Source organism: Bolinopsis microptera, chromosome 3, assembly GCF_026151205.1.
Source record: "Bolinopsis microptera isolate Bmic1 chromosome 3, MBARI_Bmic_1.0, whole genome shotgun sequence".
Lineage (NCBI taxonomy): Eukaryota > Metazoa > Ctenophora > Tentaculata > Lobata > Bolinopsidae > Bolinopsis > Bolinopsis microptera.
In genome coordinates this window covers 9,257,300-9,270,142 of record NC_087074.1, presented here as the reverse complement: position 1 = coordinate 9,270,142, position 12,843 = coordinate 9,257,300, and the positions used below count along the sequence as shown (strand labels likewise).

Sequence of the window (12,843 nt, the reverse complement as noted above, 5' to 3'; positions counted from 1 at the left end):
GAAGATTGTGATGGTGAAGCAGTGGAATCAAGGGAATGCATGATTGCTGAATGCCTTGGTACTTAACCATAAACTATTACTAAACTCTATAAGTAGCATTTCTTAACCTTGTTGTTAAATATGGACGAGCACATCAAATGTGCAGTACTAAATATACACATAACATTTGCACTGAGTATACCCATAATATGAGCACCAAATGTTCTTGATTTCTCTTGCAGGCTTTTAATTTCGCCCGTAGGTTTTTAATTTTGCACTATGATTCAACTTGATAATTGTACTGCACATTGTTTAAGGATTAGGGAGTTGAGTGATTATTTTTCTGTTGACTAAATTAAAACCACAGCTTCAGTTGATGGAGGATGGAGTGACTACAGCGACTGGGGTGCTTGCTCAGCAGGTTGTGGTAAAGGGACACAGACCCGGTCCAAAACCTGCAATAACCCACCTCCAGCTAATGGTGGAGAAGATTGTGGTGGTGAAGCAGTGGAATCAAGGGAATGCATGAACAGCGCTGAATGTTCTGGTACTAAACCATAAACTGAACTTTATAACTTATAAGTGGCATTTCTTAAATTTGTTATTAAAAATTAAATATGCACAAAATATTCGCACTGAATATACGCATGATGTGCACCAATTATACAAACATTAATTTGAATGGCCACTATTATAGTTTAACACCTTTAACAAAACCTGTACCCCAGCAATCTGTTGGTTCGGTTCCGGTAATGGTTACCAGTGCGAACAGAATACTGGCTGTTCATGGTCTTGTTACGGTGGATCATGCTGGAAAGGATGCAACGGTTAGTTTGTCGTTTGATTATATTTAATTTGAGATATTTTAATTTCAATTTCTTGTACCCTCTACAAATTATATTTCTAGTTCACCTGTCACGCATCTCACTACTGTATATAAGTTTACTGTTTTCGGTGTTATAAGTTACCAAATCACACTACAAGGTCGTGAAATTGTTGCTCAGGAAAATTTGTTTTATTCCTGTAGCGCAGATTTAATTTTAACATTAGGCATAACATCTTCAATCTACATTATCATTACAACATAACATCAAGATCCTCGTGTCCTCATAACATTAAGTATAATATCTAACACTATTCCCCCTCAGGGGCCTCGTGTCCTTATAACATTAAGTATAATATCTAACTGTATTCCCCCTCAGGGGCCTTGTGTCCTCATAACATTAAGTATAATATCTAACAGTATTCCCCCTCAGGGGCCTCGTGTCCTCATAACATTAAGTATAATTTCTAACAGTATTCCCCCTCAGGGGGCTCGTGTCCTTATAACATAAAGTATAATATCTAACTGTATTCCCTCTCAGGGGCCTCGTGTCCTCATGAAATTATAAGTATAATATCTAGCAGTATTCCCCCTCAGGGGCCACGTGTCCTTATAACATTAAGTATAATATCTAACTGTATTCCCCCTCAGGGGCCTCGTGTCCTTATAACATTAAGTATAATATCTAGCAGTATTCCCCCTCAGGGGCCACGTGTCCTCATAACATTAAATATAATATCTAGCAGTATTCCCCCTCAGGGGCTTCGTGTCCTCATAACATTAAGTATAATATCTAACAGTATTCCCCCTCAGGGGCCTCGTGTCATTATAACATTACGTATAATATTTAACAGTATTCCCCCTCAGGGGCCTCGTGTCCTTATAACATTAAGTATAATATCTAACTGTATTCCCCCTCAGGGGCCTCGTGTCCTTATAACATTAAGTATAATATCTAACTGTATTCCCCCTCAGGGGCCTCGTGTCCGTATAACATTAAGTATAATATCTAACTGTATTCCCTCTCAGGGGCCTCGTGTTCTCATAACTTTATAAGTATAATATCTAGCAGTATTCCCCCTCAGGGGCCTGTGTCCTCATAACATTAAATATAATATCTAACTGTATTCCCCCTCAGGGTCCTCGAGTCCTCATAACATTAAGTATAATATCTAACAGTATTCCCCCTTAGGGGCCACGTGTCCTTATAACATTAAGTATAATATTTAACTATATTTCCCCTCAGGGGCCTCGTGTCCTTATAACATTAAGTATAATATCTAGCAGTATTCCCCCTCAGGGGCCACGTGTCCTCATAACATTAAGTATAATATCTAACAGTATTCCCCCTCAGGGGCTTCGTGTCCCCATAACATTACGTATAACATCTAACTGTATTTCCCCTCAGGGGCCTCGTGTCCTTATAACATTAAGTATAATATCTAACTGTATTCCCCCTCAGGGGCCTCGTGTCCTTATAACATTAAGTATAATATCTAACAGTATTCCCCCTTAGGGGCCACGTGTCCTTATAACATTAAGTATAATATCTAACTGTATTTTCCCTCAGGGGCCTCGTGTCCTTATAACATTAAGTATAATATCTAGCAGTATTCCCCCTCAGGGGCCACGTGTCCTCATAACATTAAATATAATATCTAGCAGCATTCCCCCTCAGGGGCTTCGTGTCCCCATAACATTACGTATAACATCTAACTGTATTTCCCCTCAGGGGCCTCGTGTCCTTATAACATTAAGTATAATATCTAACTGTATTCCCCCTCAGGGGCCTCGTTTCCTCATAACATTAAGTATAATATCTAACTGTATTCCCCCTCAGGGGCCTCGTGTCCTTATAACATTAAGTATAATATCTTACTGTATTCCCTCTCAGGGGCCTCGTGTCCTCATGAAATTATAAGTATAATATCTAGCAGTATTCCCCCTCAGGGGCCTCGTGTCCTTATAACATTAAGTATAATATCTAACTGTATTCCCCCTCAGGGGCCTCGTGTCCTTATAACATTAAGTATAATATCTAACTGTATTCCACCTCAGGGCCCACGTGTCCTCACCCGGACGAAGGATTCTGCTCAGACTGCTCGACGTGGTGTAAGATCAGTGCCACTGGTAATGTTGTCGAGCACGCCCAATGTACCACTAATGACGACTGTATTGGGGTCCTGGCAAACCCCTGCGCAGGAGGAAAGGGTTGCCTTTAAGCTCAGAAATGAAGTGCTGGTGAAGCGTTCCTTTGCATGTACAAGGATATGCTAGATTTCTAGTAAGTTGTAATTAATCGACCAACTTGTAGCTGTTACCATGTTATCAAACACATGAAGAACACTGAATACTTAATTCTTTATTGAAATTTTGAGGTCTTATTAAAATTGACTGTGAGATTTTTATTTGAGCTTGTTAAATGTCCATTAATGCACTCTGTATAGTGCATATACCGATGAAACTAAAATATGTCGTTTTAATTGCTAACCCTGAAAATAAACGATATTACGTACGAGAAATATTTATATAGTGCAAAATTTGCATACAATTTTCCGACAAAACTTGTTGCTTCAATTCCGACATGCTTTCGAGCGAGTTGTCAGACTCATCTTTGCTTTATCTAGGTATCTAACGTAAACGAGCAGATCGAACTTCTTTTTAATCTAAAAATAAGTGGTGACAAATGGCAATGTAGATCAAATTCTAGCATTAAAGAAGCTACATAAACGGATTTAGAAATGGTAAAAATTTAAAAACCGTATGTAATGGATTGAATTTTTCATCTTAATGTATCAAACTAAGTTTTCAAAATTTTACCTCCTAGACTTGGGACTTCCAACACTTGAGTTTATGTATGGGTCTACCCATGAGTCTAACCATGACGAGTTCAAGCATGGGTATAACAATAGACTGTAAATGTAATGATAAGGTAATCTCAGTGAAGCACGTGGAGCGGACAGCGACTAACGAGTTGTCCGGGACCAAACAATACATGTTTGCTTGCTCCACTTTATCATTCATGATGACACTGATTACGAGGACATAACTCTCTCTCTCTCTCTCTCTCTCTCTCTCTCTCTCTCTCTCTCTCTCTCTCTCTCTCTCTCTCTCTCTCTCTCTCTCTCTCTCTCTCTCTCTCTCTCTCTCTCTCTCTCTCTCTCTCTCTCTCTCTCTCTCTCTCTCTCTCTCTCTCTCTCTCTCTCTCTCTCTCTCTCTCTCTCTCTCTCTCTCTCTCTCTCTCTCTCTCTCTCTCTCTCTCTCTCTCTCTCTCTCTCTCTCTCTCTCTCTCTCTCTCTCTCTCTCTCTCTCTCTCTCTCTCTCTCTCTCTCTCTCTCTCTCTCTCTCTCTCTCTCTCTCTCTCTCTCTCTCTCTCTCTCTCTCTCTCTCTCTCTCTCTCTCTCTCTCTCTCTCTCTCCTCTCTCTCTCTCTCAAGCTCTGTTTCTCAGTCTCTTGTATGTAAACACTGGTAGCTATGTACTTGTAGTTGTAGTTGTACAAAGATGTCGCTTAGTACATGCACCGTGACGCTTGTGATGTTTTAAGCTCCACAGCTTTCGAGTTTCGTGTTGATCACAGTGGTAATTTCTGAATAGCAAGTCCAGATCAGATGTGGTCAGTGCTAGATCCCTACACATATATTTTCTCTGATAAGCAGAAAATAATTTTACCTTCCATATTTGTAAAATGGGAACTTTTGATCACGCGTTAATAGTAACGCGCTTCAAGTATGGTTTTATAATCAGTCTTCATGAATCATGCTCTCACTACTCTTCATGCTTTCATTGGTTATCGTAACGGGCCTACGTAAAGGTTTCTATTAATATACTAATATAATTTGTAACTCTATATGACTTTAACAATATAATAATTTTACGATATAAGTTAATAATGTAAATTAATAATATAAGTTTATGTGAACTGAAGCTCATGAAACAGAATTTCGTGATTTACAGGGCGCAATTGTCGTATCAGAATTCTGATTAATCAGTTTTTGAGTTTTTATCGGTTTTGATTCGTCATCTTTCCGTGGTAGCTTGATCTAGTCTCTAAATAGGTTGAGAAATTGCTTCACCTCTTTTGCAGTATTCAATTTCCTGGACGATAATATCATTCTTCGATCAAGTCATACTGGTATGGTTTTATAGTTTCCCAATGGCCTTTAATCGAACTGGTAATGAAATTATTCCAATTAGGAAATTAAAAGCTGTACAATCGACTGCATCGGGCGGTGATCACAATGAATAATTGACGTCAGAATATAATCGAAATTTAGAAGAATCGTTCAGCCACTTAACCATTAACTTGTTGGTCGACTGGAATCGTTTATTACTTCATCTGTTAAACGATTGATCCGATCCAGTTAGAAATCTAGTTGTATTGTACAAGAGGGATTGAAAGTATTTATAATTGTTTCGTTCAAATTGTTCTCCTATTTACTGTTTCAGGGTTCGATTTGCTTCTAATAAAGACTGTGGAGCACTGAGCTGTAATATTGCGAGTATAAGTATTCAATGCACAGTATCTTAGTATGTGGATTTTAATAGCTAATATAACTATGTAATATTTTGAGTAAGAACTTTTTGGTTCTATGGGCCAGTCCCCAATCAATCGAGTCTCTACTTTAGAAATTCCCTGGAGTAGTATTCACTATTCAGTCCAGTGCACATCTTAGACATTTCTGTAGAAATAGGTTAACTTGTTGAAGCCAAGCAGATCAGCTGGCTATGCGTACGTAATTATCTCGAGTTTTGGGAGCCAAGTCCGTATATTACAGTTAAGCGTTTCGTAAGTGCCTAAGTGCCTATTCATTAAGTATCTAAGTGCCTATTGTTATCCGCTCTCGTCCAGTATCTGTTGCTCTACCTATTATGTGCGACATGCATGTGTCTACAGTAGTAAATTCGATACTAACGCCCGACATTAGACACACGGGTATTGCAAACCCTAGTTATAAAGCTAGACATTGTACACTTTCAAAGGGCTCAGCAAGAGAGAGAGAGAGCCCAGGTAGCTTCCCCCTCTTAGCTACAGCACGCTCCTAAACCACCCTTTTGTTATCTAGATTGGCTTTTCTTTGCTCATTCTTTGCGTTTTTACACAGGGCGACAGCTTTATACGAGCGGCATATACTTTATAACAGTTTTATAGGAGCCACTAAATTGTAGATAACAAGTCGTTAAAAGCTCAATTGTGGCGATTTATTCATGAGATGTATACGTTAGATCAGTTAGACTCGTTATATTGCGACTGTACGCTATATGGTCTACTACTACACGTATGAGAGCAGTACACACCAGCATGTAGGCGCATACTACCAACACCATTACGCCATTAGTAGATTGTGAGGTATTAATTAATCCTGTCTGCTTATAACGTATACGCAGATACTGAGATACTGCTTATACTATAAGGTACGGGTGAGATTGTCGTGGTTTGATGGGGGATAAGCTTTTTTATTCCAGTTTTACCCACTGATGTTTTAGAAATCGTTTCAGTTTAAAAGCTTTGGTTTTATTGTTTGATTTTGTGAATTTTTTTTCTATCAATAAACTTTCAAATTGTTACACAAATACATCATTTTATTTCAAAGAAAATTCGCCGAATGACCTGTACATGCCTTGACTATTGACAAGTGACCGATTGTAAACAAAATTAGTTTTTTATTGGTTTTCGTTCGTAATCTTCCGATGGTAGCTTGATGTAGATTGGATAAGACAGGGCACAACTTTCTTACAGCTATTTCTAGGCGTATACAGCTATTTTATCCTTAAGGTACCCAAAACCAATGTGACATGTGACACTGTCAATGAATTAGTCCCTGATGGAGCATGAATCATACACCGCTATGGTTTTGTTTCATTCTTAGCACTATCGGAAAATCAGGTATAGCTGGAAATCGTAACCTGTCAGTAAGTTTTTAATTGGTGATTCATATCTTATACCACATTAATTTAGAATTGCTATCGAACGATGATAATTATGAATGTGCTCTTAATAGCCTTAATTATGTCCAGCGCAAATCTAGCAGGTTTTTTAAAAATCTTTCGATTTTCAGGATTGTGTGTTGAATTGGTGGTAAAAGAATGTTTGAATAAAGTGTGTAAAAACGTAAACCTCTCCGACTCTGTAGTTATCCTACGGCCTGAGCAGAGTCAGGGGAAAACTCTCATTCACTTCAAGGACTCTATCACTGACTCAAACTTGTGAGACTTTAGCTTTCGAATTTAATTATCTTCGTAAACAATTGTTTTATCAATTGTGATATTTGATTTTATATGCTTATTGCATTATTAATTCATAACCATTAGACTTTCAACGGGTTGTAAATAGGAATTTCGTTATTCCAAGTACTCTTGTTGAAATTATATCTATTCAGAATTGATTTGTTTTGGGAAAGAAGCACTAAGAAGCTCAGTTTTGGATTAGTTTCTGAGGCTTCCCAAGCTATAGGTGGACTGATAGAGTACGATTCTATGCCTTCTAATGGTGACGATAGTGATGACTCTTACGACTGTTCCATCGCTTTCCATGAAGACCACGTTAGTAGACTTTGTTTATATTATTAACAATAATGTTCAAAATGCTCTCTGTCAGTTTTAGAAGTCAGTCCTCTATCAAAATTGCAATCATGCAATAGTTCCAATGTTTTCAATTTACACATTTTGTTCACTTTCAGCTAAAAGTTTTTATAGATGGATTCCCATCAGCAGCCTGGAATCTCAGTGATTCAACTATATCAGAGGGGGACAAGACAAAAATGTCAGAGAAAATAAACGTGGATTTTACCTCAATATCAGATCTCAGTGAAAGGATTTACATATCTGGTAAATGCTAACTGCTAATCACCAACTAAAGTACTTCAGAGAAAATTTGTATACTGTCCTGCAATAATGAATCTGATGAATTTACGCTCCCTAATGATACTTTATATCTACCACAGGCAGGTGTTCAGAAGGGTATCACATAAACATAGCAAACGAGAAATGTTTAAGCTGTTCTACACAAGAAACTAGCTATGGAACTGGAATGACAAAAATCTGCACTGATTTCGAGAAGATGATGGACTTCTGTGGTAGCACAGTCTGCTCTGCCTACCTTTATTGTCCTAAATCAGTCACTCTGACTCCTTACGGCTCCTTCACCTGGCCTGTTTCTTTAGTATCTACAACAGCTCAGGAACTTCCTTGCCAATATGATGACAGTCAGTCGATATAGATTTGTTTAAAATTCAGGACTTTCTGAAATTTTTGGATTTTAACATAAACAGTGCTTGATTAATATTGCTGTAATTTTTTAGTTTTGCTCCGCTAACGCTTTGTTTAATAAATAAAATAAATACCACACATAACGGCATTCCTTACCTACCAGGTTTCAAAGTACGAAGAGTTTGCTCTGCCAATAATACTTGGGAAGAAGTTGACACGACTGACTGTGTTAAAACCTCGCTAACAGCCAGATTACAGACAATCTTAGACTCAAGCTCCAGTTCTAATGTAGATCAGACCCGTCAGGACTTTGTTGAACTTCAGCATGCAGATGAAAGCCAAAACATTGGTAAGAGACTTGGGAGACATCTTACAGCTGAATTGCGTGTATAACAATTTCATGATTATAAAAGGACATTTATGCTAGGGTCCATGCAATGAACACTGAACAATGAGTTAGTTCGGGGCATGGGGCCTAGCATATGTGCTTTGGTCTTCATGAACAATGACCTTTATGAATATCTACTCACAGTACTCCAAGTACATGCAATCCACATTATCTAAATGGATTTTGTAAGTATATATATTATTTTCCCTAAATAGAGTTAAAGTAAAACACGATTAACCCAGGGAAGGGGGATCTACTGTTGAGCTATGATATCCTCAACACAATAACGAGGAGAGGGGACGGTCACGTGACCTATGAAACAGCGATAGCAGTGTTAGACACTCTCACTTTCATCTCTAAATCTCACTCTTGTCATAACGACCCTTCCTGCTTCTGGTACGTGTTTTTAAATTTTAACTGACTATTATCGTTATCACTGCGTTTATGTGTGCTGGGTAAATGTTCTGATCTTCATCATGACTTATGCTGTGTGTATGCATTTTTCAGTAAACAAACCTATTATCTTTGATGTTTTAACGCGCCACTAATACGAAGTTAATTAATTTAACCTGCATCATGATTCATGCCACTGAAATAACCGTTATTGCAATCTAACAGAATCTCTATACCTGCATCAGAGATAACTGTTTATATTGCGATCTAACAGAGGCTCAGTAACAGAATAATATCTCAGGATGATGGAGCTATTAAGAGAGGTTGTCCCCCGGGTAGAAAACAAGACAGTTCTCATTTTGTCAGACAACATCGGACTATTCCACCTTCAAGACATGCTGGCGGTGATCAACATGCACAAGTTCTGTAGAAACACCTTCCATGATATGATTACCGGCTGTGAAAACGACCGTCTCAGTTTCTTGAAGGTAGGGATCATTCTTTGCAAACTTGTAAGTCATAATTGTGGGGTTGAGAAATGAGTTGATAATATAAAAAATATTAGATAGAGCAGTGGAGAGGTAGAGATAAATCAAGGATCATCACCATGATATCATGCATTCACTATTTCTTACAAGTAACTATGACTCACCAGATTATGAGGAACGAACTGGACAGACTAGTAGACGGTTCGAGAAGGGATAACGTTTCTTTATCACTAATCTTCCTAAACAGCGACACTTTCTTCCCTCATGAGACTGAAATACTTCCTGCTCATGAGTTCAACGGTATCAGACCATATCATTTTTGGGGGGAAAATTAGTTAACGAAAATACTATTTTCGATATGTTATTTATCATATCATCTGCAGTATCAACAAATTTTGAATATGCACAAAATCCCAAATTTTATCCAACTCATGTAACAAAGTTCAAACTTGTTGCATTGACTAAAAGTAACAAGTTTTTATCACGAATCTTGTTTCAGAAACCCTGCAGAACTACAAGACTGGCAAACAGCAGCCCCAGGATGATGTACAGACAATAGCGAGCATGGTTGTGGATCTTAATGTGCAGGGGCTCCCCAACAATACTGACACTAACTTCTTCTTTGAGCTGTACGACAACACGGTGCGATAGCTTTATTGATTAACCTGCGTGCAGTTTACGTCATTTCTATATCTGCAATCTCCATCATTGCATCAATTCTCACATGATTCTGATTGATGATGGTGTTCAGTCACCAGTCGACCATTATGAAATGAAGCATTTATATCCCGCTTATATCAACAAAATTATCGAAAATACAAATTGCCGATTGACAAATTAAAAAAATTGCTGATGACAAATATTTCACATAAATATCCTGTCCAAACCCAGGATGCACTACATGAAGAATTCGTTGTAACTTTGTTTGAAAAGCATTAATAAGCGGTCATAGGAGTTACCGAAAGTGTTCTTCAGGCGTACAAAAGTAAGGACAGGATGTTCAATGCGATATGGAACGAGTCCAGGCTGACATACCAAATAAAATATGTTTGTGCACTGTATGAGACGAACACTACACGTGATAGATATCTGGAAGAGAAAGGGGAAGTTTGGGATAAGGACAAGTCAACCATTAGCGCAGACGGCCTTGTTGGTAAGATACCTAATTAATAGTTATAGGTCCTATTATACATTATACATGTTAAAGATTTTCAACCTTAGTAGACAATTAATTCGGTGATCAAGAAGCAATTAGACTAAGGTAAACGGACCCAAATTTAATTGTTTACAAAATTAATATTCACATGCAAATCATCCCTCTGCAGACCAGAAAACAATACTGAAGGACAAATCACTACTGGGGGTGTGGAACACACAAATTTGCGAAACTACCTTTGATAAATTCTCTGATGATCCGATTATACGATGTAATTGTCGACAAACATCCGGAGCTTTCACTGTACTTGCGGTAATAATTTCACTTTCACTTTCTCTACACCAGTGTTAATTCTTGTTGTAATACTTGAACTTCGGCTCCTTAATTCGAGGATATTTATAAATTTCATTGACTGAACCTATTGAACCTATTGATAAGTTTAGAAGTAGGCATCTTCAAGTTCATCACGCAATCTGCGGACCACCTCCTTGATCTGACTGCACCAGTCGATTGTCGAGTTAGAGTTTTCTGCATTGTATCCAGGAGTCTGGAAGGGTGTCTAGGAAGTTTCCGAAAAATGTCTTGAAGCTTGCCAAAGTTTTTATAACTGAGAAGGTTAACGATTTTGTATCCTATTTTTCGGACCCTAATCAATTATGACACGAGAACACGATCCTATAATAGTAATTACACGGCACGTGCTGGATATTCTCTTGTCCAGTATTTGTCCAGTCAGAATCTAAGTAGTTAAAACAATTAAAATTTGGCGCTTTTAAAGTTAATGAAAATGTCAGGATCTTGATAGTTTGTTCAAGAAACTTTCTCAAAATCGACGGAGTAGGTTAAAGGTAAACTTATTAACCGTGTATACGAAATAGTTAACAAATGCATGAATGGCTCCCGGATTTCGTGGGAAATAAATATTATATTTGACGGTTGACATTTTTGTTACGTAGTTTTCCTGATTCATACCCGGTATTTGGTAGCTTTGGAGCTGGATCAAGCACAAAACCGCGCGGGGAAAGAGGTACACAACATGTGTCAACAAAACCGATAGTTAAAGACTTTTTTTGGCCGAAACCGGAATCAGCTTGGATGTCGGACAAAATTTAATCAAAATTAAAATCATATTCCTCAATGTCACTTGTCATTGTCAAGCAATCTCGACTTTTAGTTCTTGTCTGCGAGTCTCTTACACATTTAACGAGCTCTGCAGCCAGCAGCAGACACTGTCCTTAAACGTGTTGACTCGACCATCGACATTATGAAAAGTTACTTAAAATGTACTTAATGTAACTACATATATCAGATGATAACAAGGAAGGAGTGGCCGGAGCACTACGCTGAGATACTGATATCAGTGACGGGGATCTGCTTACTCGGCATTGCTATGGGATTACTCATTATCTTCATTCCAGCCAAGTAAGAAATGTCTCAATTTCGTGGCTAAGTACTAATCGGTCCGAATGCAGTCAGACCCCCAATATCTCTATCTTAATTCTTACTTAGAAGTTAAAACCATATCTCGAATTAAGTACACAATTTTGAGGAATTGATTAAACTATATAATTCTACGCTAGGTGGATGGGAATACCGAAGACAACGAAGATAAACGTGGCAGTAATCATGGTACTACTACTTGTTGCATTATACTTTATGATCAAGAAGATGGCTGAAGAGTTTGGAAACTTTCACTTCTAACAATAACACACTCTCAGTCTAATATTAGTAAGTTGTTTTTCTCGGAAACCATTCTCAGTGGACCATCTATACCATTTTATTTCATAAATTTGAGAAAACAGTGGCGATGAAATGCTCGAACGTGAGAGAAAATGCCAAGTTCACTATCATAGTATCATGGCAGCAGCATGGAAAGGAGAACATGATGGATAGCTATGTCTTAATGTCTAGGACGGAAGAGTCAGGGTCTAAGATTTAGAGCAAATGTAGCATTTGTAAGTTTTAATAATCAAGAATATATTCTTGAACATGTGATCATTGATTAACAGTTCTGGTCTTTGTCAGTGGAACTGAAATAAAAAGGTCTGTGAAATGAGCTCAGCCTAATATAAGAAAATAGGGACAACAGCAATTCTCCTTGGCCTTGGCAACTGCATTCTCTCGTCAACTCTACATATCACGGGCTGAAGACATTTTATATTAACATTTAATTTCGTTCACTTTATTTATAAATTGTGCAGTCAATTATGAAATCAATTTTTCCAGAATTTACGAATACGATCATATTTGTTTCAATGATTACATTTGTTAAAATGCTTGTCATTAATTTCAGTTTCACAAACCGACCATGTTTTTGAACTTGACAAGAGGAATAAAATAAACTGTTCTGGCTTTCAAATGCCAAATCTTTTTAATTACGTGAAGCATTACATAACTGTAGGCTAGTG

General features: G+C 37.8%; 1 protein-coding gene across 1 annotated transcript; it reads left to right on the top strand.

Moving 5' to 3' along the window:
• Nucleotides 1-6,571: 6,571 nt before the first annotated feature.
• Nucleotides 6,572-12,740, top strand: LOC134812270 (uncharacterized). Its single transcript, XM_063819601.1, has 14 exons — nucleotides 6,572-6,688; nucleotides 6,861-7,008; nucleotides 7,182-7,344; nucleotides 7,482-7,629; nucleotides 7,746-8,006; nucleotides 8,174-8,359; nucleotides 8,641-8,794; nucleotides 9,093-9,279; nucleotides 9,447-9,579; nucleotides 9,779-9,921; nucleotides 10,255-10,432; nucleotides 10,605-10,747; nucleotides 11,745-11,857; nucleotides 12,016-12,740. Exons 1-14 carry the CDS (start codon nucleotides 6,634-6,636, stop codon nucleotides 12,134-12,136), a joined length of 2,133 nt encoding a protein of 710 aa, XP_063675671.1. The 5' UTR covers nucleotides 6,572-6,633; the 3' UTR covers nucleotides 12,137-12,740.
• The last annotated feature ends 103 nt before the right edge of the window (nucleotides 12,741-12,843 follow it).